We start from the raw sequence: 25,313 nt of genomic DNA on the forward strand, positions 1-25,313 counted from the left end.
AGTCATGCTTTCCAAATTTTTGTTTTGTAAAGGGTGTAAGATTTGGAGATCGATACTTTAGAAATTATATCTCGTGCCTTGCCTCCCGAGGCCCTTTTCCTTTTTGCCCTTAGTATCGGTACCCCTCGTTTGACGCTCCTCTTCAACGGGAGGAGGAGGGGGTTGTGCCTTTCTCGCTGGCTTCCTGGCTCGTGGTTGTTCAGAGTGGAGATGTCCTAGCTCCTCGAGGGCCATGTTGTTATGCCACGATGAGCAGCGAAGAGGGGGGTGATCGACATGTTGTTCCTTTCTCCGCGTCGATATCCGCTTGCTGCTTGAATCATCTAGCTTTTCTTCAGTGGGCTGGAGATATTCTTTGCGCTTCTCCATATTCTTCACGATTCTGTCGCGGTAGAGTTTGAGTTCCTTGCTGAGCTTCACTTCGTTGAACCCTCGAATATCGAGCCATGCGATCAATTTAGCAACTGATTCCGGATCGTCATAGTAGCCCCATTGATGTGCATTGAAGACACTGGTGGGTCCCTCTTCAAGCTTCTTCCGCTCGGGAACGGTCATCTTGAACTTGGATTTGTACTCGTTTTGCCATTCGGGTTTCATGTCAATGTAGCCGACACGCTCCATTTCGTCAGGACCTTGAACCCAAATGCACCCATTGGCATAGCCTGCTTCGGCTGTGGAACTGTTGGGTAGCCCGCCATATGGCATACCATTACGTTCGAACCAGTAATACCGGTTCCAAAATCGGTCCTTGCCCAAAACACGTGTTCGCGGGCAGTCGGCTTCTCGAAGGTCGTTGTCCAAAATGGCGATTTCTTCCTCGCACTCTTTTATTGCATCTTCTTTCTTTTGGATAGTCTTCAGCAATTTCACAAATTGCTTCGATTGCTTCGGAAGTTTGGCCTCGGCTTCAGCTTTCTCCCTCTTCTCCTGCTCAGCCTCACGCTTTCGCTTCCTCTCCGCCGCTCGATCCAGGCCTCGACGCAGCGACCGACCTTGATGCGGATCCTCATCGGTATCTACGTTCTCCTCTTCGACGGAATCTTGAACCTCTTCAACGTCAGTCATTTTCGTATCTCCATTGACGGGTTTATCTGCTGGAGCTGGCTCCGGCGGCATATTATCTGGAAGAAGGATCTTTTTCTCTTCGTTGAGCAGGCGGAGCTCTTCGAGACTAGTTGAGCGGTTAGCAAAAATACTGTTAAACGCAGGCGTGAAGTACTTACAGAGTTTTCCGGTCTCGCTGCCACCGGATCTTCTCTTTTCGAAAGGCTGTCATTTGCTCGCTACATTCCTCCATGTAGCCACGAATAGCTTTGGTTTCTGCCGTGAGTATACATATAATCTGGAGGATCGAGATGCGGAGGTTGACATCAAGTTTGGCGTACTGTCGTCGTGCAGTGTCCGGAGTGGGATCCATGTCAACAGGCGCAAGGTGTTCTAACAAGGTATCGTACTTGCCCTGGGCTCGGGGACCCTTTGAGAGCTGATATAGCAGCCCAATGATGATGATTTGCCACCCGCCATTTTTAAAATCCCTCTTTCTCAAACGATCGATCCAGCCCATCTCGTCTTGCATGTCTGCGGCGCGGTGAAGGACCTTGCCCTCGGCGGCCTCTGATAATTCCGCCTCCGCTTCTAACCTTGCGGCCTCCGCTGCTGCTGCTGCCTCTGCTTTTGCCAGACTGCTTCTTGTCGCACGGCCCTTTGGTTTAGGCTCTGGTTCTGGAGTCGGGGAGGGCGCAGCACTCTCCTCGTCATCGGTTTCCTCGTCACTCTCCTCATCCATCTCCGGTAGCTGAACATTAATTTTCCCATCTTCCGCCTCCGAGCTGACCAGGAGCTTCAAAGCGGCGCAGTGCATCTCAACGAAGAGTTGACAGTCGACATCCTCTGGGGTAAACTGCACTGCTTCAACGAAATCGTCAAAAGTAAAAGAATCCAGCTTGAAAATCTCGCAATAGACGTTTAAAGTATCCCAGGACTCGAGAAGGGGCCCCACCGATTCCATCTTAATACCATTTCCCCCTTCCATCTTGGTTTTCCCAGCATCTAATGGTGTGTCCTGAGAAAAGAACTTGAGGGCGGGCCGCGTGGAGCCATTATGGCGGGGAGGAACTTGTAGATCCTCGATCGGGTACTTGACTGGCGGAGGTGGTGGAGGTGGAGGTGGAGGCGGTGGAACAGAGGCAATCGGGGCAAACGCGAACGTGGAATTGTGGAAGTTGGCGAAGTGAGGCCCAGGTGGCGGAGGGGGTCCGGTTGTTTGGAAGGTGTGAGAAACGAAAGGAGGTGGGGGGTGGAATTGCGGATGGTTTGGATGTGCAGGAGCCGGATTCAAGAATGGCTGCTGCTTGACCTTTGTTGTTTGAGACTGATGCGCCTTGCTCTTATGGCTCTTTGGGGCGGGCTTCAGCTCCGGAAGTCGGGCAGCCTGGCCTTGAAAGCTCCCAACCATCCCATCATAGTCCGGGCCATGCTTCTTTTGTGCTTGAACTTGCTTTCTCTCGGCTGCCTTGCTCTCATACCGCAGATGCGGCGGTACGCGGGTGTCGATATGGTAGAGGTTTGCGACATCGTGGTTCACCAGCCATGGGGCTCCCGTCCACGCCTCTCTTGTTACCGTCTTCTTGATAAATGACCGCAGGACTTGCTTGGTAAAGATCTTCCGGTCTCTGGTGATATGCGCGTCGTCAACCACCGCCTCCTCCGTGGGTCGATTATCCAGGCTAACAAAATATCGCGAGAATGGCGGGGCGACCTTGCCGTCGGGGAGCACCTTTGATCCAAAGCGCGTCTTATCTCGCACAATTCCTGTCAGGCGCTCGCCCGTCACCACATGTACCGTCACCGCCTCCCCAGGATAATAATCGGCGCGAAATTCGTCGTAAATAAGATCCACCAGCGTGTCGATCCGGGAGATGGTTTGGAACTGCACCCGGCGCAGGATGGGGCCTTTGAGAGCTTCCGGAAACGCCTGCTCCACTTCCTGGGCACCCGCTCGCTGAAAAAGAGGGCAGTCAGTACTTGGCTTGTGCGATTTCTCCTTGGGTCAATGGCATACCTCGCTCTTGAGCGCCTCGAAAAATGAGAGGCCGGAGTGGCCGGTAATCTGGCAGATGAATCGACGCTACAGGATGTTAACAGAGCGCCATTGGTTCCGTAGCCATGTGCACCACTAACCTGCTTATAAAAGTCCATCCTGGCATATGTGTTAGCATCGTACCAGCAAGCAGATCGCTAGGCGCATACCGATTCAAATACTGCTCATAGTCCACGAAGAACTCGCCCGTTTGGCGGATCAACCATACCTAACGCAAGAATCAGCCATCAAGTCGCGCCCCACCATGCCCACGGGAGGCGCCTTACCTCTTGTCCATCATTTTCCAGCACGGGGTTGCAGACATATTGCACCGGCTTCCTCTTGAACAAAACCTGGGGAAATCAGCATCCGGGGGCTGTCTCTTATACACATCTAGATGTGTATAAGAGACAGGTCAAGAAGTGTGCGGGTGGTCGGCGGACCGTCGTGTTGCACCTAGAGAAGGGGCCGGCGAGTTTCAATATGCCCCCTCCACCAGACGAGCAGATATAGAGCACAGAATCGGAGACGGCGGAGGGCGGAGGGTGGTTTAGATCCTGGTATTGTGAAGTTGGATTATTTTGAGAGCGTCTAGATGGGCGCGAGTTGTCGGGGCCAGATTACAGGATACAGAGCCTGGAGTTGGGGTGCAGGTGGAGGTTGGAAGTGAAGCTGAAAGTGAAAGTGAAAGTGACGCTCAACGCCGGACTCAGTGATATAAGCTCTCGACGCGTCGGGAGACGGGGAGACGTGTTTCAGGGGGGCGCATAGGGTTGTGATAGCAGACGGACGAGCTGGTGAGGATTTGAATGGGGGGATTGTTGACGGCGGGCGCGTTGAGATTGGGGGCGTGGACAGGGCGGAAGAAGGTTGAAAGAAGAGGAAGGCCACGAATAACGGGGAGAAGCAACGGGGAGGTTTTTCATGGTGGTGCTGGTGGTTGCTGGTGGCTGATGGGCTGCTAGCAGCAACAGATAGTCCAGGCTGACTGGCTCCGGTGCCTACTACGTACACCCAGCCGAGACGGGCGGACGGGGCCAAAAAGAGGCGGGACGGGGGGGAGCGTCGACGTCGACCTCGTCGTCCTCTCGACCACTCCTCTCTGGTTTCTCGGCGCGACAGATCAGCAACCACTCGCCCTTCACCCTACATTCTTGGGCTCGTTGGAAAGCCCCCGGTGCGCTCTCTCCATCAAGTACCTAATTGCATGGGGTTGATCACGATTGATGGCAATCGTGGGCGGATATCGGCTTGCCAGCTGGACGAGCCTGGGGAAGGGGGGCCTTGGGAGCGTCCGCCTCGAGAAAAGGGTTTGTTTTGGGTTGGGATGACCGGCGTAGGGTGCAAGGCGTGAGGCAGCAGAGCAGGGTAAAATCAAAGCAAAGCAAAGCAAATCAGATATCGCCATTTATTAGCCTCCCTAGTGATAGCTCATCGCGGAAGAGATCTATGCTATGCTCTAGTCGTAGATAATCAACAATGGGATCTCGCGTCGGCACTCAACTATAATACATCAGGAGGCATCTTATACACTGACAGGTTCACCCATTAATTTAGCTATTACTAGCATAACCGGTCTCCCCTCTGCAAACTCCCTGTCCATGATCAAATACCTGGGGCATAATCGCCCTCCTCTTCTTTTCTTCTGTTCTGTTCTCTTTTGTCCTGTGCCAACCCGCAATTCTGTGCTCTTTGTTGATGCTGCCAGGGGCGTGCACGATCCAGGGGTCCAGAGTCTAGGCGAAAAAAAGCCCAGGAACGCGAATGGTTGTCGGTGACGAGCATCCCAGGCTGAGTCTCGCCGTATACAAGTCACTTCTAGTTGTAGTTGCGGTTGCAGTTGCTTCTGTTTTTGTTTCTTCATCTCGATTGATTACCGTGCTGTGCCGACCATGTTCGTTTTCTTTTCCAATTTTGATTCAAAGCCCTAATGTTTATTTGCCCGTCCCTCACCCAGATTCTGCCACGCAGCCGCGCATGAAGCTGACTAATCAATTCAGTGGCGTCCGCTTCCGCTAGTAGCCGCATAGCTGCATCACGTGCGCTCGGATACAACAGGAGCGGATCTCGGAAGTCTCCCGGTACCTATTTCCGAATATCTTTATGGTAAATGGTAAGAAGGAGAGAGTTAGATGGAGTTCGTAGGTAGGTATAAAGTAGGTAGGTATCACAATCCTCCCAGTTCAAATAGCTACGTAGACAAAGTATATCAGTAATAACTTGAACTCAGGTATCCAAATCCTCCTAGTGTACATAACTATGTAAAAGTTTATCAATGCTTAGCGTACCGAGGTAGCTATCCCATTCCCCCAGTGCCAATAACTGGAGAAAGTATCAAGCACCAGTGTAGGTACCTACCTAGGTAGGTAGGTATTTATCTCGGATTACTTGGTGGATTAGACTTATCGCTCTCATGCACAAGTTAGAATAGGCCCCAGGCATGATATGAGTACTGTGTCATTTGCAGCTCCATCCATCTGACTGAACCGACTTTCCTCGTCTCTCCTAGCTGGTGAAAAACACCACCAGAAACCCCACCCAGCTACCCACCACCCCAACCGCCGAGTAAGAACTCGTGAACATTAGCGGTAGGAACTCGAATGTCTTCCCCCATACCATCTGATGCAACAGACTGCAATACAGGATCAGCGGAATGCTAACCGCAATATACACCAGGCTGAATCTATCGAAAAGGAAAATCCGCAATCGTCGACTAGCCGGCGCGAGTCGGTCGAATGCGAGTAGGAAAAGGACAAGCCAGAAAATGGTGTACACCGTCTTGATAGGGAATTCGGCGGCCGTGAATAGGAGCGGGAAGAGGGAGACATGGCCTGCCACGGCGAGTGGCCGGAACGCCCCCAGGTACCGGCGGTCCTTAAGCGCGATGAGGCTGAAGGGGATGATGACGAGCAGGATGGCTTTCTCATGGACGTGCCAGCCAAATAGGAATGACGCGTAGCCACACAGTGTAACCGCGCCCATGAATGTATCCCACGTCGGGTCGAAAAAGAGCTTAATCAAGGGAACGGCTTGGAAGAAAAGCGTCAGGATAAAGGTAGTCCTTGCTGTGATCTCGGGCAAGACCGCAAACGAGGTATCCCCAACTAGGCCACGGGTGACACTGTTAACAGCATCTTGGTTCACGGCAAGGCCAAGTCGAGGCGCGACTGTAATTGGGTCAGTCTGGTGACGGTGTGAAAGCGTGTGTGGGTATGCACTTACCATATATCAAGACCCGATCAGTAAATGAATACATGGCCCATATATTTGGCGCCCAATACGCATGGCAGAGCCCTCTCGAGAAAGGGAACAATCTGCTCAGCAGCTGAGGAATCTGGCCCCAGTAGACAAAAGGTCCAAACGCCACGCCAAACACGGCAATAATCCCTGTTCCAAGCTTGAAAGCATTCCCGAATCTGATGTGGAAAATCGACTTTGAACCTAGACAATATGCGCGCAACAAGTAGACAAAATATGCGGGTGCCAGATAGAGGTAGATGTGCTTCAGACAGAGCAACACCGCAAACAGGAGGCCGCTGGCGAGGAGGGTGGACTTCTTCCTTGCCAACACGAGGGACAAGATCAACAGCCCATACAAGAAGCCGTTATATTGGAAATGGATATGGTCGATGATCAACAGACCAGGCGATAACAATATGGAGAGAGCAGCGGCATGCGATGGGCGTCTGAATGCGAGCGGCGCAGATTGAACGAAACTAAAGAATACACATCAGCCAGGCCCCTCCTCGAGAATATACTCCGCAGAGTCACGCACAGATGCAGCGCGTATACCAGCACCAGCTCGGTGACGATAACACTTGCGCGCTGGAAATAGACCGTCTGCCAACTATCATATTCTAGATTGTAGACCTTCAACATCTCCGGGTCCACCAGCTTCGCGAACTGCGACAGGATCCATTCGAAGGCCGCAAAGAAGGGAGGATAATCGAGTGTCCATTCTGACGTCTTCTCGTAATACCATTCTTGCACGGGCAAGCTGTTCGTAATGGCCAGCCAATTCCTATGGACCTCGAAATCGGTGGATTTACTATCCGTTTGTCAGTCCAGTCGCTATGGAATTGGAAGACGCAAGAGCACATACTATGCTGGGAAGAGCAGCACCTTGAATGCAGTCGCTACGACAGCGCATTGTGCTATCGAGGGATATAAATCTGCCATTGAGACTGAGACATCTCCCAGAGGGTTTGTTGAGTGCTATTCCACCAGCTCAAATAAAATAAATACGTCGCTCTCTAGCTAGTACGAGCACGGAGTTCTGTAATAATAAGGTAACGAGCTCTAGACCGAAGCCTGCATTCCCCCATTTCATTGGTCACAGCTCCAGCGTCAACACTGCAGCAACCTCCAGAACACATATACATTTCCTATGGATTCAGCATTTATGCCCACCGAGCTCGTAGTCAAGCACTTTGTCCACCATAAATTCACCTTGGACCTCGGCCCCTCCATCATCAACCTGGGACGGCCAATCCGCAATTGTCTGCTTGGTGTGGTTGTTATCTACTGTGTCACGGATATTGTGCGCTCCGCCGTGCAAGCTGTCCTCTATCCAAAGCACGAGCACAGCCGGGGGAACAGCAGAACCGCAGAGGAATAGAATACATATACCCAAAACGTGCTGGGTAAACAGCCAGCGTGGCTCCTCCCCCGAAGCTGCACATACATGGACAGCACTTGTATGCAATCTCTCCAACTCTTCGATTCAATCCTTTAGGTTGAAGCTCTGATTTGTGACCCGCCCTACGAAAGATGCATCACCCTTCAGCGCCGTTATTATCGTTGCTTTCTCTCGCCTCGGCGCTCCTTGCATCTGCGCGGGCTTCATATCTTAACAACGATTTAAGCTTTGGCCACAATAATGAGAGGTAAGTTTATGCCATAGCCTACGATCGTCAATTGCTCTGCTTCCCTCAGTTAACACAATTAAGGATATCACCCAATAATCGAGCAGTGCCGAACTGGTACCTCGTGGGACACCCAGATCCCCCAGAGATCCTATCGAACAAATTAGTCTTGACCCCGCCGGTGCCGGGCAATCAACGAGGGGCAGTCTGGGCTGAGAGACCGCTGGTCCATTCATTATGGACAGCGGCTGTCGATTTCCGTGCAACGGGTCCTGAGCGAGGCGGAGGGAATTTGAATATATGGTATGCGAAGAACGGCCGGGATGAGGTGAGCACAGCAAGTATATACACAGCTGGACGCTTCGATGGATTGGCTCTAGTTATTGATCAATATGCCGGATCCGTACGTATTCCCCCGATCATTGCCAAACCTAAACTCCAAAACTAAACATATTGTAGGGCGGATCCATAAGAGGCTTTCTCAACGACGGAACCACAGACTACAAATCCCACCACAACGTCGATAGCCTCGCCTTCGGCCACTGCAAATATGCCTACCGCAACCTAGGCCGTCCCTCCCATGTATCAATCCGCCAAACTGCCGACAACTTCATCGTCGAAATCGACGGCAACCTGTGCTTCGAGTCGTCAAAGATCAAGCTTCCCCTAGCAAACTTCTTTGGCATCTCTGCCGCCTCCGCTGAAACCCCAGACTCCTTCGAGGTTTTCAAATTCGTCACCACGACCGATACTCCCTCACCCGATATAGCCGGCCAACGTCTGGTGGAGCAACAGCACCAATATGGATCAGCTGAGAACGCTGGACAGCAGCAGCAGCAGCAACAGCAGCAGCAAGGCGATGGTACGATTCCCGCATTTAGTGACATGCCTGACACGGCTGCGGAGAAGTATACCAGCGGCGCAGAGCAATTCGCCGATCTACACAACCGCCTCCAAGTTATGATGAAGCATATCAGCGCGATAAGCCGCGAGGTCAAGGACTACCAGCTCGAAGAAAATCGGCGCCACGACACCATTATGGCAAAATTACATAGCATCGAGGCTGCGGTCAAGGTCCAAGAGGGAACGCCAAATATACTAAAGGATATCCGGAGTGATGTGCGGCAGACGAAGGCGGATCTGCACGAAGCACTTAATCAGCACGTGGCAGGCTTGAAGGTTGCGGTTAGGGATACGCATCACAGTGTGCTAGGCACGTTAGCTAAGACGGGGACCGGCCTAGGGAAGTTAGTGCTAGTTGTGGTAGGGAGCCAGGGGTTGCTTCTGGGTGTTTATGTGCTGTATAAGCGGAGGAGGACGAATATGCCGAAAAAGTATTTGTAGGGATTGGCAGAGCGGGGACGGCTTGTAATTATAGTCACATGGGAATGATTATCGAATAAAAGAAACTTCAATGTTAAAAAATGCAAGAAGGCAGGGTCAGCTATATGCTCTCCAGAATCTTATTATTTCAATTCAACTGTCATCTTCATTCCAGCTCTCCAAGCGAGACGGCCTATACCATCCTTATGAACGCCCTACCTTCCCCCTAAAACCCCCCTATATACAGAAAAACATGTTATACACGAGAGAACCGCCACGGCCGGTTCACGATTGTTAGATATAACTGACCTTGACACCCATTCCGGCTGTCTGTCTAACCTTCATCCACGCATTTCCCATCATCCTCTTAAGCCTCTCCTTCATCTCCTTCCTACTAAGCACTGCTAAGAGGCCGACGATGAATACCAGCATCTGCAGCAAGAACAACGGACTCGTCTTGAAATTCCCCAGCATGCTTTCCATGACCAGTTTCCTCAAATTGCTAAACACGGTCGTTGCGCGGTTTATCAATGTAGGAGGAAGCTTCCAGGGCATAGAAGGAGAGACTGAGGATCGCGCTGTAGGCGGCAAGCCCCGGGCGGGGGATTTCCGACCATGGCTATTCGCGCCCTTCATCGAGCCTCCTTTAGCTGAACTAGCTTTCCTCGAATGCGCGGTTCCCGGCCTAGATTCTTCCACGCCATAATCTACCTCGCTCCCTCCCCTCCTCAGTCTCTCTTCCTCCTCTTCTCTCTCGCGTTCCCGCTCCTCATACTCGACTCTCCTCCGCCTGGCTTCCTCGATATCCTTCTTCAGCTGCTCCTCCTGGTAGCGTCTCTCTTCCTTCTCCCGCCTTTCAGCCTCGTACTGCTCATCCTGCAGGCTTTGCAGTGCTTGTAGAAACGCCTCCCGCCGCTCCTCGTCCAGAACTGGGCTCATACTAATGAATTCACGCGCATAGTCCCACTCATTGTTCCGGAGGAGGACGTGTAACGTATATAGCTCAAGGATTTTGACGCGGGCGTTCAGATCTCGAGGGGTATCAGTGCCGGCGCCCTTATGGGGACTTAGGTTGCGAGAGTGTCGCCGGGAAGAGGGATGCTGCAAGCGGGATGATATATCCAGATTAGGGCTTGTGGAGGCGGCGAGATAGTTTTCCAGGCGTTCCTGGTTGACTTTTTGGGAATGAGCATGGGCTAAAAGGAGGGTAGCTCTGGGTTGGGATTAAGTCAGCGGCTGTGTTGCGCAAGTCGAAGAGAAAAGAGAGAGAAATGCATACAGATTTATCACGACATCAGAGTCAACATCTCCTTCCACCCCACTATATCCATGCTGCACCACCTCTTCCCACACCTGTCCATCCCGCACCTTGGTGACCAATGCTCTCCAATCCGAGCTCCCAAATGATTGCTTTCCCTCATCCGGATCCAACTCTGCCACTGCATTCAAGATCGTCAGGTATAAACTCCATACCTTGATTCTCGTAGTGCGGCTGGCTTTTGATATGGGCGCGGGCCCCGATCCTGTCTCGCCATTTAGGTGTGCGTCTTGGAGGTTAGGCGGGGTTATGACAGGAACGATGGTGGAGAGAGCCTCGGGCAGTCGACGCGTCAGGAAGAGTGTTGAGGCCTGTCGGTAGATCTTGGAGATTTGAGAAGAGGCTTGCCGGGAGGAAGATGCGGATGTGGATGTGGAGTTTGACAGCGAGGACATAGATGCCGATAGTAGCTGCGACGACGATAATGTCTCTTGGGTAGGAGAGAGGGTTGTTGTGATGGAGCCGTTGGCAGCCATGGCGGATCAATCGGCTTCTGGTGACACAATATTTACTGTTGACGCGGAATTGAGGAGAGGAGAGAGGAGAGGAGTGGAGAGGAAGGGGGAAGGGCGGATAAGGGTGAACACATGGAGATGAATGGAATGGAGATCTAACTGCGGGTGAACGAGATTGAGAATGTGAAAAGCGATGACAGCCTCGGCCCACGGTGCAGTTGCCCAACTGGTGGTGCAAGTCCACAGACTAGGTGTTCTTATTAGTAAGTAAATTTATTATGCATTTTCATCCAGGGTAAACTACTGCCTTATGCCCCGATTTATGCAGGTACCGCCTTGAGTCCACCCTTTGCATGAATGTTTACAAAGTACTTGTTTGCCACCAGAATACCTCCTTGCAGGTACACAAACAAGTCGGGGACATACAAGTACTTGGGTTTACAGATATACACACCATCAATCATCAACCTCAATACCATGCTATCTTGAAGATACGGGATGTAAGCTGGCATCGCTCTCATATGCCCCAGAGAATCAACGTCGTCAGTGTGCTGTTCACAGAAAGACGGGTAGCGAAAATCCAAGTGTCATATGCGTTGTTGGTTCTTGTTAGTTTGTTCTGTCTCTTCTGTAATTGTCTGCTACAATGCAATCCGGATAATCGAGGTTTGGGGCAAATAAGTCTATCAGTCGACCCCTGTTTGCTTCTCTCCTAGGTTGTGGTCTCAGTCGCTCTTTTGTCGTCAATGTCTCGCCTTTTGTTCCTTCCCTTCTTTAAAACCCCTTCAACTCCAACCCCATCAACATCAAAGAAGGTCAGCAATACCAACCTAGGCAAATATTGTAAAGACCCTTCCTTTAACGTTATTGTTAGTATATCGTTACTTTTCTCCTAGGATAGAAGTGACAACGTTCGTTTGTCACCCGTGTCTCGGCCCCTTCTCTTCATCATAGCCTCATCATCAACACTAACATGAATATCGTCAATAGCACCAAACCCGGCAAATGTTGTGAACGCACGCTGGCTCTGTTATTAATCCCTGCCTCAAGTTGCTCCTAATTATTTATTGCCAGCACGTCGTTCCCTTTGAAGCGGTGTCTTTCCCGCCTTAACACTAAACACCAACAACGGCACCACCACCAACTAGGTAAACCCGGACAAAGAGACTTTGACCTGCCAAGAACTTCATTAGTTTGCCAACATGGACATTGATCAAGCCAACTTCAGGAGGCACTTGCTATCTATCTTGAAACACATCGCCAGTGCCAACTTCATCACCTTCGACCTTGAGATGAGCGGCATTACTACTAGACCCAAGTATAGCATGGGCGACCGATCTCATGATATCAACAAACCCACCCTCCAACAACAGTACGATGAGATGAGAAGCGCTGCCGAAACGTTCCAGGTCCTCCAAATAGGCATCACTTGCGTCGAGGAAGATCATGAACGAGGTAACTGGGTTTTGGTGTTTACCTGCGATTATGCGCATCTAACGAGGTCCCGGCTATATATTATGCTAATATGCCCTTTCTAGAGTACTACCTAGCTCGTCCTTATAACTTCAACTTGAGCCCCCTCTCTGCGGCCGGCGTCGACCTTAAGCTTGACCGCAAACTCACGTTCTCTAGCAGTTCATGTGACTTTCTCCTCAAGAACCGGTTTGATTTTGGGAAGGTGTTTACATCTGGTGTTCCGTATCTATCTCAGAGAGAGGAGGCAATGGTCAGAGAAGAGTACATGGATCGTCAAGAGCGCAATTCTACTATTCCAGATATTTCGATTTCACCGTATGATATGGCTGCTGCTGCTTTCTACCGCGATGCCAGAAATACAATCAAGACATGGGCAGACAACCCAAAGGTATTCTAGATCTCTTAATATGGTATTAGTGGGATATGGAGCTGATTTTCTTAAAGGCTGAGAATGACTTTGTCAATATTAGCAGCGAAGATGGACCATTGAACGCATATCAGCGTAGGCTAATTCACCAATTGGTCCGCAACGATTTCCCCGACCTGCGTACCTTTGCTAGAAATGAACAATCTTTCATGCAAGTTGTCAAAGTGGACATGTTAAGAGAGTCCGAGGTATGTTTAAGAGTTCGGGCCTCTTCCGCCATGCGGCCCTACATTAATATATATTATCCTATTCTAACTAACTTCAATTAGCATCAGAAGAGAAAAATGGTATCTTTTGATTCGGCAATCGCCAAACAAACAGGTACATCGCCATAATATTGGGTCGGCCCTACCATTGCTTACATATTTATAGGCTTACGTTGGGTCTTCGAGGCCTTGACTGGTGGTGACCTGTCGGGAATTGATCCGAGATGGTTCTACGCCGAGGGCAATGAGAAGCCAGAGCACCAGCTTAGTTCAATCACCCGCGAACTTAGGCAGGTGACCGAAACACTGCGAAACAAAACCCACATCATTGTCGGCCACAATATGTTTACCGATCTTGGCTTTATCTACAACACCTTCATTAGCAGCTTACCTGCAAAAGTCTGCCACTTCCAAGAATGTATCCATGGCCTGTTCCCGGTTGTCATCGATACTAAGTACCTGGCGACCCATGGGAACGATTCCATGAACCCGAGAACAGGCCTGAAAGATACCTTGGAGCCCTTCAAAAAGGTCCATATTCCCCTCATTTGTCTTCATGAAAAGCACACTGCTTATGGTACGGCCTTCGGAAAAGAGCACGAGGCTGGTTTTGATAGTATGTCACACCTGGTGCTTACAGGTTTGCGTTTGCTAATGAAAGCAATAGGCTGGATGACTGCAGAACTCTTTGTGAAGCTTGCTGCAAAACTCCATGCTGAGCAGCAAGGTCTAGTCGCTGACCCCGAATCCGATGATTCCAGTTTGAACGACAAGCCGACCTCGGACAATGAAGGCGGCGGCGTCCCATTGAACTACCCCGACACTGACGGTCGCAGTGACTCTGATATTCCTCCCGAGTGGTATGCCCAAAGGCTGAACCGCTCGTCCATAGTAGTTGAAGGACCTGACCAAGGCAGCGATAAGAACCATGAGCCAACTCCGGCATTATTCATTCCATCAATGTCAAACAAGTTCTGGAGGGCTTACATCAACAAGCTCAGAGTCACTGCTGTGGAAGGTGGGGTTTGCGATTTGAACAAAGGCGATTACTGAGCGGCTTATGGGAATTATGGCAATCATTTGGCAGACAGCAGTGATGATGGACACATTGCAATACGGATAGCCACGGGAGCAGTGAGTATGCATAATACTAGGAATTGGCGGACTTAAAAACTGGCGCCCACGATAACCCCCAATAGGTTGATTGGAGATGACTTTGTCTTTATAGAGCTGTGCATAGATCAACAATAAACTGCTGCGGTTTGCAAAAGACAGAAGAAGAATATTTATTCCCCTAACACCAGACGGTGCCTAAATTAGGGATTAATAACGTGTTGTTCTTGAGAAGTTAGAATAGTAGCACCCTATCGGAGCGGCGTAAGACATTATACTAAAATCACAGACTCTATATAACTTGAAGGCATCACAGGACAACAAATACATTATTTCTCTTAATTTAGCTATCGATACCAGGCAACCCATTTACAAGTTTCACCACCTGCTCCGCACACCCTATACTATTCTGGTAACCACCCCCAGAGTGACCATAGCTATGCACTACCCAAACACCCTCCTTCTTCACATCCTCAACCTCAACACGGGGACCACCCTTCCTCCCAGGCCTAAACCCAACCTGCTTACTCAAAACCTCAAACTCGCCATTCGGACCAGTCCTCAACTCTTCTGCCAGCTTCCCCTTCTTGATCCTCTCCAGAATCCTCTCATTTAACACCTCATCCATATCAGGGCTCCAATTTCCAATCTGCTTGCAGCCCCCTAAGATCGTACTCCCAGAGCCCGGACGTGGGATGACATATGCAAGTTCATCGTCAATACCAAAATCTGTGAACGTACGTCCCTGATGAGATTCTCCTCGAACAAGGATCGTCTGTCCACGGACGGGGAAAATATTATCCTTCTCGGGAGAAGGGAGGAAGTGGCGAGCAGAGAGTGCCGTGCAGTTGATAAGAGCAAATGGCTCAGGGAGGTTGTGTTGCTCGAGGATACGCCCGACACCCTTCACCACACCCTCAAGACCATAGCTCATGTCGACATCAGCCTTGATTATCCTGACTCCCAAAGCTCTCACACGCTCGAAAACGTAATATAGATAGCGCGGGACATTGATGCTGATAGTCTTATATCTGACACCAAAATGTATCCCACGTGCTTTCTCATCGTCACTAATATCAAGAACTTCAAAGTCTCTCACCACGCCATTTTCCCCCGCCCACCAAAGCCTCTTTCCTCCTCCTTGCGTCTCCTCGGTCTCGTGGCCCCAAAAATTTACACACTCCTTGATACCAAGCCCGACCCTCTTCACTCTCTCGTCTTTACTTTCGTTCTCAGTTCCTACCGTGCCGTCGCCCTGCTCGAGTAATTCCATCCAGGCGTTGTATGTCCGCCTGTCGAATTGTCTGAGTTCAGCATCTTCCGGCCGAGATGTGGCGAAGGTGCGCCAGATCCCGCCGGCGCGGGGGGATGTGTAATCGAGCGAGAGGTCACCTGGAAGGTGGGATGCGATGATGGTTATAGTGCAGTTCTGGGATGTTGTAGAGGTGAGGAGTGAAAGGGCAGTCTGGAGGGATATTATCCCCGCGCCGAGGAGGGTGATGTGTTTCTTTCCATCTTTGGGCGTAGCCATTTTGGAATTCAATGAGAAAATATAGCAGTAGTGGATGAAATGGTTGGGATGGAATAGGCGGGACGGGTTATAGGATTATACAACAGACGTTCGACTCGTTTATAGAGAGAGCAATAACTATTAAACTCCGGAATAGGAGAAATAGATTGCAAGCGGAGAACGGTTGGTTTGAAAGATGGATTTATATAACCAAGTTAGGAAGTCACATAAGGAACTAATTGACGGTCGGAACGCTGATCTTTCGATCAAGTCCGAAGTCGGAACTTGAAAGGACCCGTTATGATCGAGTGAAAGCTGCGGGGCATCACATTCTACCACAAAATAATACAATACAATTCCACGTTTCATGCCGTACATCCTGTTTATACAATCCAAATCACATCCCCATCTATCGATCAGCCAGCATATTCCTCACGTAGCTGTAGTATTTAGGAGAGACAAGTCTCTCGACTTCTTCCCTTGTCGCCCACCTGAAATCACTTAAGCCGAATTGATTTCCCTCCAGATTTGCCTGCCCTGCCATTATGCGCCCTTTCATGAAGAACGTTTTCTCTCCCGCTATTTCAACAGTCTTGTCGGTCCGAGGTTTCATAACGTAGTGGCCGATGGGAACATGGCCGACCACCCAGGTGTTCATGTTGACGCCTGCGGTTTGGACGATGACGCGTTCTGCTGCCTATCATTATACTCTTGTCAGTTAAATGTCCAATGGAAGTATGAAAGAGCTGAAATGAAAAAAACAAACCTGATGCAAGTTCTCCCTCCCAGCTAGCTCTCCAGCCGGAAATCCCCATCCCCCATTCTTCCTCTGAACAAGCAAATACAACGTCCGTTCCAACTTCCTATCTAGTCTCCTAAAGTCCTTCCGCACATCGGCTCTCGTATATCTCTTGAGCGGCTTCTCAATTTTATTATCCTCTGCTTCCTCCCCAGGCTTAACCTCTACGGACGCGCCATCCTTCCCCTCCACAGCCCTGAGCTGCGAGTCCTTGACCAGCGCCTCAATTGCATGTTCAGTCTCACTCGTCGTATCACCCATCAGAATCTCATCATTCCACCCAAGCTTCCCATACGCCTGGTACCCGCCCAACTCCCTCGCGGGAACACCGCCACGCTCCTTGGCCTTGAGTTTCCAGTCCGCGTCGGCGGGCGTGTCCTTTTTGAAGTAGAAGTAGCGGGAGAAAGGCACGGCCAGACGTTCATTGAGTCGTTTTTGGTAGAAGAAGAAGGCTTTTTCAAAGGGGGTAAGTGTGCGTGTTAGCAGAGGTGGCCGCGAGAGCAAGATGCCGGCCTTGGTTTTGTATTCGGGGGCCGCGGATGAGGTGACGGGTGGGAGAGCATCAATGTTGGGGTGGTGGATTGTTGGTCCATCGGCAGGTTTGAAGGTACTTGCTGCTACAGCATAGCTTCTTCTTGTTGAGGCTTTCGTGATGTAGTTGATGCAGTCCGAGCAGACTCGTGGATGTCCTCCTGAGGGGTTGGGATCAGCCAATGCCTCACTCGTATTGTGAGGATGCGATATACTTACGGATCAAAGAAGCCGCAGCTCGACTCCCTCGACTACTTGCTGTCATCTTTACGCTTCTTGACTCCTTCAAAGTTTGAAGTTTCGCGGTCGTGCTTCGTCCCCTAAGCTCTCCAGCAACAGGCCTACAAAATAATTTCCGCTTAGCTAAGGCCCCAAGGCGCGAAATCCCAAACAGGGTTAGCGCCAAAACCCACGGCTACATCTGCCAAACTTTTTCTCCTCCTCTTGAGAAACAACCAAGACACTTAATCCTTATCATCAAGACCTGTTTCCTCCAGAACGTCGTGATCATTATATAGTGTCGAGAGAAAACTTATCACAGGCTTTTTTCGCTAGCGGTACCTACGTCTTTACCTACGGGAACTGTTAGATAGCGACTGTTGACATTCCTACGTCTCTGGACGTGGATAAAATAGAATTTGAAGATGGGCAGTGAAATCTGATGTGTGGGGTTTGATTGCGCGACAGGCACATCTGTTATATAGATTTACTTAGTCTTACATGTTTACTACCTCCTAGAATTGGGTAATTGACTTTGGACAACGGTTCACTGAAAATTATAGTTTGTGAATTCTGTTTATGTCTACGGAGTACAACGCAAGAAAAAGCAAAGATTTCGCTGGAGCGCCGTGAAAATAGTCCCATCCACATCGCACAATAATAACGCCGGAAGTATCTTTCGCATGCAGCCCCCAGACCAGTATCCTATAGTCGATGTTCCACATCTGGTGGTCTCCCAATGCATTTACCGGGTATCTTGATTGCGCCTTGAAATTCCAGAGACGCCATCCTTTTATCCACCAAGTGTCATTTTACGCCAATGCAGTATCATTTAAATCTTCACTCCTTGCACAGCCGTTGCAACTTCGACCGATGCGATCTTCTCCCATTTCTCCTTGTCGTTAGAGGTGTCACGATCTGCAACAACCTCATACAGCTTTCTTGATACGTCACGATTAATGTCGGCGTACTGCTCTTTGCTGATCTCGGCAGATCTCCAGTAAGGTGCAAGAGCAGATTTGACAATCTTATTGATCCCCTCTTTAGCTTCAGCAGACATGGTTGTACGGACTGGTGAGGAATCTGGTGAGCGCGAAAGGGCTAGTGGTCTTGGATTTTGTCTTCTTGGTCGTGGTTGTCGAAGTTCAGTTGTAGGACTAGATGGATCTTGTTCGGTTTTCTTGGAGCTTCCCCCCGGAGATCGATTGGGTGAATAATCAGAGCGGGGATATATAGGTTCCACCCGTGAGCTGAGTGGGGGAGGCGAGGCGTGTCGTTTGGATATGTGGGGAGGTGGTGTGATGGATGTGGCTCGGGGCGTGTGCGATGATGACCGCGATGGTGATGCACCGGTTGAACAGTATTCAATGGATGGGCTGGTAACGCGATAGCCACCTGACACCGCCGTCGCGCCGAAGGTGGTCCTAGATGTGTCGTCGTCAGACGTGGCCCCCCTCTCAACTTCCTTCAGAAGAGACGAGAGGAATGAGGGTTCCGAGTTCGACTCCGGGGCCGGGTGTGGAGGTGGAGACATTTGGCGGTTTGGCTGCACAGTTGGCTGTGCCATTGACGTCGAGGACGATGATTCGGGGTGAGTCAATACCCGCCTTGTCCGTGGTCGCTTCAGCTTCCGTTCTGGTTCCCTGGGTAACTCGGATGAACTTTCAGATGGCGATGATGCTGCTGAGGTCGCTGACGATCTGGACTTCCGCTTCCTATTCTTTACTACCCCTGTATCCATTTCTTTCGCCCTTTCAAACGCCCCCCAAGCTCTGGATTCTTGTCTCGTCTCAGCAGACATCGATGGCGTTGGGGACCGAACACGAGGAACTGTCACGCGGAAAGCATCCCGAGCACCTTGGCGACTGGCGATATTCAGCCTCTGCTGCCATCGGCGGAATTCCCTGCTTTCACTCGACGGGCGGCGTTGGGCTCGTCGAAAGGTAGTCATAACAGCTTGATCGTCATCTGAGAAGTCTAGATCCAAGCCCACAGCATCATGAACACGGTTGCTGAACAGACTCCAAGTGCCATACCAATGATCCGCTCGCACGCGCTCCCGGGTACGTCGAATGCTACCCTGTGTCCTGGGGAAACGACGAACTTGGGAGAAGCGTGAATCATGCAGTGCTTCCCTGAGCACAGCGTTTCTTGCTGCGGCTCCCTCGTGCATACATTCCATACAGAACCATTGTCCAGCTGGAACTGAAGAGAGGCCAATGCAATATGTATGATATGGAGCATCGCATAGATCACACAGAAGGAGGACATCTTCGTCGTGGGCCATTCCGCAGACTGGGCAAGGCCTGATTTCTTCCTCCTCCACGGTATCTTCAATCCATGCAGGGTCGAATTCGGTGGACGCGACCTGCTTTTTATCTTCAACTGCATATTCGGACAGGACGGTACCTGGCGAAAATAATTAGCATGGGGATTGTTTCAAGGTATTCTAAGCAAGGCCCCTCTTTATGCGACTAGTCGGGGTAACATCCCCCCTTGACAAGCTCAGTCGTGGAGGCGGCGGTTGCCACATTGGAAGACTACTCCAATGCGACCGATATATTTTGCAATGAATGGAGCCCAATGAATGCGGGCACTGATGTAAAGGGCGATGACTTACCACCAACGGTATCCAGTACCTCCACCAAGTTGAATGTGTGCCGACAAAAAGGACAGCTATTTGCTTTTTGGGACCATTCTCTGAGGCAGTCGTCGTGCAAAATATGGCCGCAAGGTTTGATCAAGGCAATGAGTTGTTGGTTGGTTCGAGTAGGTGGCTTGGTGATCGAGCCCGCCGACTCATTCCCATGTTGAAGCTCGTGGATATCCTCGTCGACATTGGTGGTCAAGTCCTCTAAACAGACGATGCACTGATCTACCATTTCGAGCGATGAATTTGGGGGCATGTCGGAGTAGATGGCGGACGTGTCTGCGATTGCATTCGTGGTTTCGCTGGCGGGCGTATGTGAAGGGGTGTGGACCTTAGCATCGAGGAGCACGGCTGAGCCCACCGCGTCCTCGGGAACAATGCACTGATCAGCCACGCTGGGGTGCATATTTGCGGTATTGGTGGTTTCGCGCAGAGGAAGTCATGAAAAAGGTTTGAGGGCGCGGGGGGGGTTTAGGGGGGTTGGGCGGAGTGTATAGCAGATTGGGGGAGGATCGGTGTTTGTAAAATGGCAGCTGGGTGTTGAGGGTCGTCGAGAGGAGTGAAGTTGCGAGTTGCGGGTTGAGAGGAGTGAGGTCGCGATAGTCGATAGTTGATAGGAAGGAAGAAGGAACCGGGCTGCCGATCCAGAAGCACCTGGACTGGGCAAAGGGGACCAGCTTAGCGTCGGGGGGAAGCGAGCCAGTAGGAGGCCAGGGAAGGGGGGTTGTTTTGCTCCCGTTGGACGAGGCGGTCAACCACGAGGACGAGGACGAGAGAGCGCTGCTCAAATGCCAGAGCCAGATGTACCTTGGATACAGGTAGGTACCTATGGATAGGTACGACGATATGGTGATGGAGCGATATAGCGATATAGCGATATAACCTAGCTATAGTGGGAGATCGGGATCCTTCCGAAGAGCCTGAACTGTGACGTGGACTTGTGCTTTCGCTTTCGCTTTCTCTTTCTCGGAAACAGTGAGTGCTTGGCCCAGATGTCCACTGGTAGAGCACCGGTACCTTTACCTACCTTACCTAGGTCGGTACAGGGCAATCAGGTTACATGCGAAGGCCACGTTACCCCGGTTTCTCGTAGAGTGCCCACGCACCTCGCGCCTCGTGCTTCAGGAAAGCGAAAGATAAATTGCGTCTTTCCACATGTGACGATGTCAACAACAAGGTGTCGAGGGACGAGGGGGTGGCGGCTTTTTATAGAGAAGAAGTCAGGGGTGAAGTCATGTGACTCAGATATCAGCCGTTTCCAGGCTGGGTCAGTCAGATGGGAATCAGATCTGGTACTCCAAGAGGGCATATGGAAAGTAGAGGTGCGGGCGTTCAAATAGGGCTTAGGCTTGATAGGCAACGTGAGTCATAAAGTAAAGCGTAGAAATTGGATGCTCAGCAATGAGACCAGGCTGTGAAATAAATGTAAGGAAATAAGGCATCGAGGGCATCGAGAGCACTAGGGTTAGTATGTGCTCTGTTTGTGGAAATGGTTGCCAGCCACAAACAATGTTGCCTCCGATATCACAATTGGAATGTATTCGAGTGGTTGGTTGATGGGCCCGCCTCGAGAAGTATCCGCCGATCCAGCGGCGTTTTGGTAATATATCCAGAGCCCACACGGGTCAGGATACCGCAGCATACCCTCAACCCTCAACAATGCAAATCAGATACCAATTATGTGCCAAAGCCTTCGAGTTAATGAAGCCAACTCCTGTAGTGCAATGTCGGTGGTCGAACCTGCGGTTGCGTATAATTTCCTTTTTACTAAGAAGCTGTTGGACCCATTGCACAACACCGTCCTCTGCGATTTTTCACGCAATAGTAGTCCAGATGACGACCGGGGATCTAGCACAACGTGCTGTGGGAAGGCCGTAATTTTTGAATTGTCTCATTCAGTTATCATCGGAGAGCGACGTTCGGAGCTCGTAACCGCGCACGATTCGGACCCCATACACCAGCAAATGCAACCCGCAAGTACAACCATCTAAACCATCTAAACCATCTAAACCTCTGCAATTTCCCTCAACCGTCGAAGAGTCGATCGTGTGGCCGCAGCGGCGGGTGTTCTATTCCATCGTCAGCTTCTGCGGCTGGTAATCGATCAACCTAGATTAGGTCATAACAAGGATTCCAACAACACGCCGGCAGTTACGTACGACACGGTATATGCTCCTCCAGCAACTGTCTTTTTGCATGCCTTGCAGTCCCAGATTCCCACCGAGTGTCTCCTAACGCTGGTCTTTCCGCAAAAAGTGCAAACGTATTTCGCGTGTTGTGTGATTTCCATCTTCTTGACTTGCTTTCGGAGAGAAGCGCCGTATCTAAATTACGGCGGGTATACTGTTAGCCAGATGTGGAGGTTTGAGGGCTCAAAAGCGACGTCCACAAGCCCACAATGGCGAAGATCTCAAAATGAGGGGTGTGTTGGAAATTGCATCGAGTCCGCCAGCGAGAGTTTGTATGCTGAAGTTCTTTGACCACGTACCTTGTGCCGTACTTGCCGGTAACACCGACCTTCTTGGTTCTCTTCGTCATCTTGGCTGAGGTTGATCTGACGTACAGCACTTAGAAGTGATGGTTTACTACGTTTTGAGTTCACTTGATGTTGTTGAGTTTTCGCGATAAGAATTGTTAATGCCTGAGGCAATACTCGCGTATGTGTTTTGGATTAGCTAATGACCGTTTTGGGAAATCGTCTGTGATTACCTTCGTAGATTCACCCTTTTGACGTCACAAGCAGAGAAACTGTAATTGACGTGGAATTTTATGTGGGTTCCTTAATATCCTTTTGTTTAAATTTTTATATATCGTCCCAAGCCCTAGACACAGTCTCCAGCATGTCAGCACCCCGGTTATATGATCTGGTTGTTCTAGGTGCCACTGGATACACAGGAAAACTTACGGCGGAATTCATCGCAACCAATCTCCCAATTGACCTCAAATGGGCTATTGCAGGCCGTTCCAGTAGTAAGCTCCAGGCTATCGCAGCGGGTTGCAAGACCCTAAACCCCGATAGGATCCAGCCCGGTAAGCAATGCATCTTTCGTCGTCCGAGTTTTGCCATTGACATGCATCGAATGGAGCTAATATTGGCTTGCAGCTATCGAGATCTGCAATTTGAATGATGAAGAATCAAGTGTATTAGCGAAGAAGACAACGCTTCTCATTGCGGCAGTTGGCCCGTATTCTCTTCACGGAGAACATACCTTCAAAGCTTGTGCTGAAAATGGTACCCATTATCTCGATATAACCGGTGAGGTCGTCTGGGTTACTCATATGATCAAGAAATATGAAAGTATAGCCCAAGCAAGCGGCAGTATCATGATTCCACAAATCGGTCTGGATTCAGCTCCAGCGGATATGGTCACGTGGGCACTGGTGGACATGATCCGTAAGGAGTTCTCAGCGCCGACGAAAGAGGTCATACTGTCTGTTAAAATCAGGTACATTAGATAATATCATTTCGTGGTTCGTTGTATTAAGCTAACATTCTGGCTAGCGGGATGCCCTCCGGCGGCACTCTCAATACCGTCTTCTCACTCATGGATGTCTATAGCCTTAAGGATATCGTGGCGGCCCATAAGCCTTATGCACTATCCCCCATTCCAAGACCGAAGATACAGGATCCAGCTCCATGGGCAACCAGAATGTTTGGGGTTCGAACCGTCCCCGGACTTGGCATCCTTACAACCTACTTCTTTGTCGCGGCCGACAAACCCCTTGTTGGCAGAAGCTGGGGATTATTGGGCGGCCCTGATTTCTATGGGCCCAATTTTCACTTCAGCGAATATATGAAGGTGGGGAACCACTTCGCCGCGGTGATGGTGCATTTTGGATTGGTTTTCGGATCAATCTTGTTATCTATCCCGCTATTCAGGAAGTTTATGAAAGGCATCGTCACTCAACCGGGAGAAGGAGCTTCAGAAGAGCAGTCGAGAAATGATAGGCTGGAGTATAAGGCAATTGGGAATCCTGATGTGCAAAGCTCCGATTCACCAAAAGCAATCTGCAAAGCAGCATACAAGGGCTCTGCGTATCAATGTAAGCTGGCTATTCTGAATCATGGGACCGGCTGACAAAAAGATAGTCACTGCTGCCTGCATTTCTTCAGCTGCAATTTCGATCCTTCGTGACGAGCATAAACTTACAGGAGGCATCTATACACCTGCATGTCTAGGACAGAAATTTGTTGATCGACTCGAAACTGCAGGATTCAAGTTTGAAAAGACAATATCCGAGAGCTGAATCGAAGATCGCTGTGCAGATTGAGGCTTTAGAATGGCTTGTCAAAAGCTATATGTATAAATATGTTTAGAACAACTTGAGATATGGTGCCGACCTAGCTGTATTGAAAAGCCTCTCAGCTCTCCTCTTACCCACGGCATTTCCAGCATCAGGATGTTCGATTCCTTTTGGTCCAAAATCGCGGGTACTGTACATCTCTCCTGGTGGCTTGGTGGCAATGATCCTGCCTGGCAATATTGCGATTGAATATCATGGTCGATTTTATCTAGTTCATCCCCGACGACTTCCCGGGTAGCATTTTATCAGAGAAGTCACTGTCGATTAGCACAAAACTTATCCGTGTCAGCGCTAATAGCACCAAGGGTATCGAGCAATCGCACTATCTCTTTTAGGCAACGCTGATAGGCAACAGCCTCGCAAGTCAGCTAAGTTAGTTTCTGAAACCTGGAAATGCCCGTAATACGCTAGAAAATTGTACCTCTTGAAGATCCCGTGGCCTCTCCTAGCTGGCGAAGACGGATCGCTGTGCCTGTACGGGGCGCTAGCTACGAACTAGCGATATTTCCAATAAGTATTCGTCTGAGCTGAACAGAAAACGTAGTTACTAAGGTAGCTAGCTATAGGCCTTATCTACTAATTTAAGTCAGTTGAGCTAAGGCCGTACCTCAACTCCTATAGGTATAGTTACGATATAAAATAGAGTTTTCAACACCTCCTTGTATATATAACTCGGGCTTTACGAACTAACGACGAACACCTTTCGAATAAAACCCCCTTTTTCGACCACCGACAATCCTACGAGTAAGAGAGCGAAGTTAATAAGGGCGATACGAGAAGGTAGAAGGATAGGGGGATATAGAGGACTATACTTGAAATACGCTTCGGCTTGAAATCCTTTCTATATAAGTTATATAAGTTAGGCTGTATATAATTCATTAGCTTAGCACGTCTTCATACCCCCTAGGAGGTTGTTGCATACCATCTCAGGGCTATTATGGGGCCGGGATTTTAGCCCCCAAGAGCTAAACAACGACTAAAGGAGTCGACCTTGACAATGGGGGGTTTTTCTAAAGCAAGTACAATAATCTTCATCA

At 50.1% G+C, this 25,313-nt stretch overlaps 10 protein-coding genes across 10 annotated transcripts; 3 read left to right on the forward strand and 7 right to left on the reverse strand.

The window, feature by feature from the left end:
* Nucleotides 1-57: 57 nt before the first annotated feature.
* On the reverse strand, nt 58-3,404 carry BP5553_07578 (Uncharacterized protein; the record flags this gene model as incomplete). The annotated part of the gene is made up of 5 exons (XM_032016201.1): nt 58-1,171; nt 1,224-3,001; nt 3,062-3,127; nt 3,181-3,199; nt 3,367-3,404. The coding sequence occupies 5 exons, from the start codon at nt 3,402-3,404 to the stop codon at nt 58-60; spliced, it is 3,015 nt and encodes a 1,004-aa protein (XP_031867432.1).
* A 2,217-nt stretch (nt 3,405-5,621) lies between these two features.
* Nucleotides 5,622-7,258, reverse strand: BP5553_07579 (Alpha-1,3-glucosyltransferase; the record flags this gene model as incomplete). Its single annotated transcript, XM_032016202.1, has 5 exons — nt 5,622-5,711; nt 5,753-6,246; nt 6,302-6,795; nt 6,855-7,127; nt 7,182-7,258. The coding sequence occupies 5 exons, from the start codon at nt 7,256-7,258 to the stop codon at nt 5,622-5,624; spliced, it is 1,428 nt and encodes a 475-aa protein (XP_031867433.1).
* Nucleotides 7,259-7,849: 591 nt separating this feature from the next.
* Nucleotides 7,850-9,288, forward strand: BP5553_07580 (Concanavalin A-like lectin; the record flags this gene model as incomplete). Its single annotated transcript, XM_032016203.1, has 3 exons — nt 7,850-7,965; nt 8,029-8,347; nt 8,404-9,288. 3 exons carry the CDS (start codon nt 7,850-7,852, stop codon nt 9,286-9,288), a joined length of 1,320 nt encoding a protein of 439 aa, XP_031867434.1.
* A 273-nt stretch (nt 9,289-9,561) lies between these two features.
* Nucleotides 9,562-11,061, reverse strand: BP5553_07581 (Uncharacterized protein; the record flags this gene model as incomplete). Its single annotated transcript, XM_032016204.1, has 2 exons — nt 9,562-10,480; nt 10,547-11,061. 2 exons carry the CDS (start codon nt 11,059-11,061, stop codon nt 9,562-9,564), a joined length of 1,434 nt encoding a protein of 477 aa, XP_031867435.1.
* Nucleotides 11,062-12,242: 1,181 nt separating this feature from the next.
* BP5553_07582 (Ribonuclease H-like protein) lies at nt 12,243-14,202 on the forward strand (the record flags this gene model as incomplete). Its single annotated transcript, XM_032016205.1, has 6 exons — nt 12,243-12,495; nt 12,579-12,904; nt 12,961-13,131; nt 13,213-13,264; nt 13,316-13,765; nt 13,817-14,202. 6 exons carry the CDS (start codon nt 12,243-12,245, stop codon nt 14,200-14,202), a joined length of 1,638 nt encoding a protein of 545 aa, XP_031867436.1.
* A 403-nt stretch (nt 14,203-14,605) lies between these two features.
* On the reverse strand, nt 14,606-15,793 carry BP5553_07583 (uncharacterized protein; the record flags this gene model as incomplete). The annotated part of the gene is made up of 1 exon (XM_032016206.1): nt 14,606-15,793. One exon carries the CDS (start codon nt 15,791-15,793, stop codon nt 14,606-14,608), a length of 1,188 nt encoding a protein of 395 aa, XP_031867437.1.
* A 388-nt stretch (nt 15,794-16,181) lies between these two features.
* BP5553_07584 (50S ribosomal subunit L30) lies at nt 16,182-17,367 on the reverse strand (the record flags this gene model as incomplete). The annotated part of the gene is made up of 3 exons (XM_032016207.1): nt 16,182-16,469; nt 16,539-17,263; nt 17,322-17,367. The coding sequence occupies 3 exons, from the start codon at nt 17,365-17,367 to the stop codon at nt 16,182-16,184; spliced, it is 1,059 nt and encodes a 352-aa protein (XP_031867438.1).
* A 786-nt stretch (nt 17,368-18,153) lies between these two features.
* BP5553_07585 (FYVE zinc finger) lies at nt 18,154-20,377 on the reverse strand (the record flags this gene model as incomplete). Its single annotated transcript, XM_032016208.1, has 2 exons — nt 18,154-19,730; nt 19,942-20,377. The coding sequence occupies 2 exons, from the start codon at nt 20,375-20,377 to the stop codon at nt 18,154-18,156; spliced, it is 2,013 nt and encodes a 670-aa protein (XP_031867439.1).
* Nucleotides 20,378-21,976: 1,599 nt separating this feature from the next.
* BP5553_07586 (60S ribosomal protein L37a) lies at nt 21,977-22,509 on the reverse strand (the record flags this gene model as incomplete). Its single annotated transcript, XM_032016209.1, has 3 exons — nt 21,977-22,040; nt 22,131-22,295; nt 22,460-22,509. 3 exons carry the CDS (start codon nt 22,507-22,509, stop codon nt 21,977-21,979), a joined length of 279 nt encoding a protein of 92 aa, XP_031867440.1.
* Nucleotides 22,510-22,811: 302 nt separating this feature from the next.
* Nucleotides 22,812-24,219, forward strand: BP5553_07587 (Uncharacterized protein; the record flags this gene model as incomplete). Its single annotated transcript, XM_032016210.1, has 4 exons — nt 22,812-23,001; nt 23,075-23,417; nt 23,474-24,015; nt 24,062-24,219. The coding sequence occupies 4 exons, from the start codon at nt 22,812-22,814 to the stop codon at nt 24,217-24,219; spliced, it is 1,233 nt and encodes a 410-aa protein (XP_031867441.1).
* Nucleotides 24,220-25,313: the final 1,094 nt, after the last annotated feature.

Source organism: Venustampulla echinocandica, assembly GCF_003357145.1.
Source record: "Venustampulla echinocandica strain BP 5553 chromosome Unknown scaffold_6, whole genome shotgun sequence".
In the NCBI taxonomy this organism is placed as follows: domain Eukaryota; kingdom Fungi; phylum Ascomycota; class Leotiomycetes; order Helotiales; family Pleuroascaceae; genus Venustampulla; species Venustampulla echinocandica.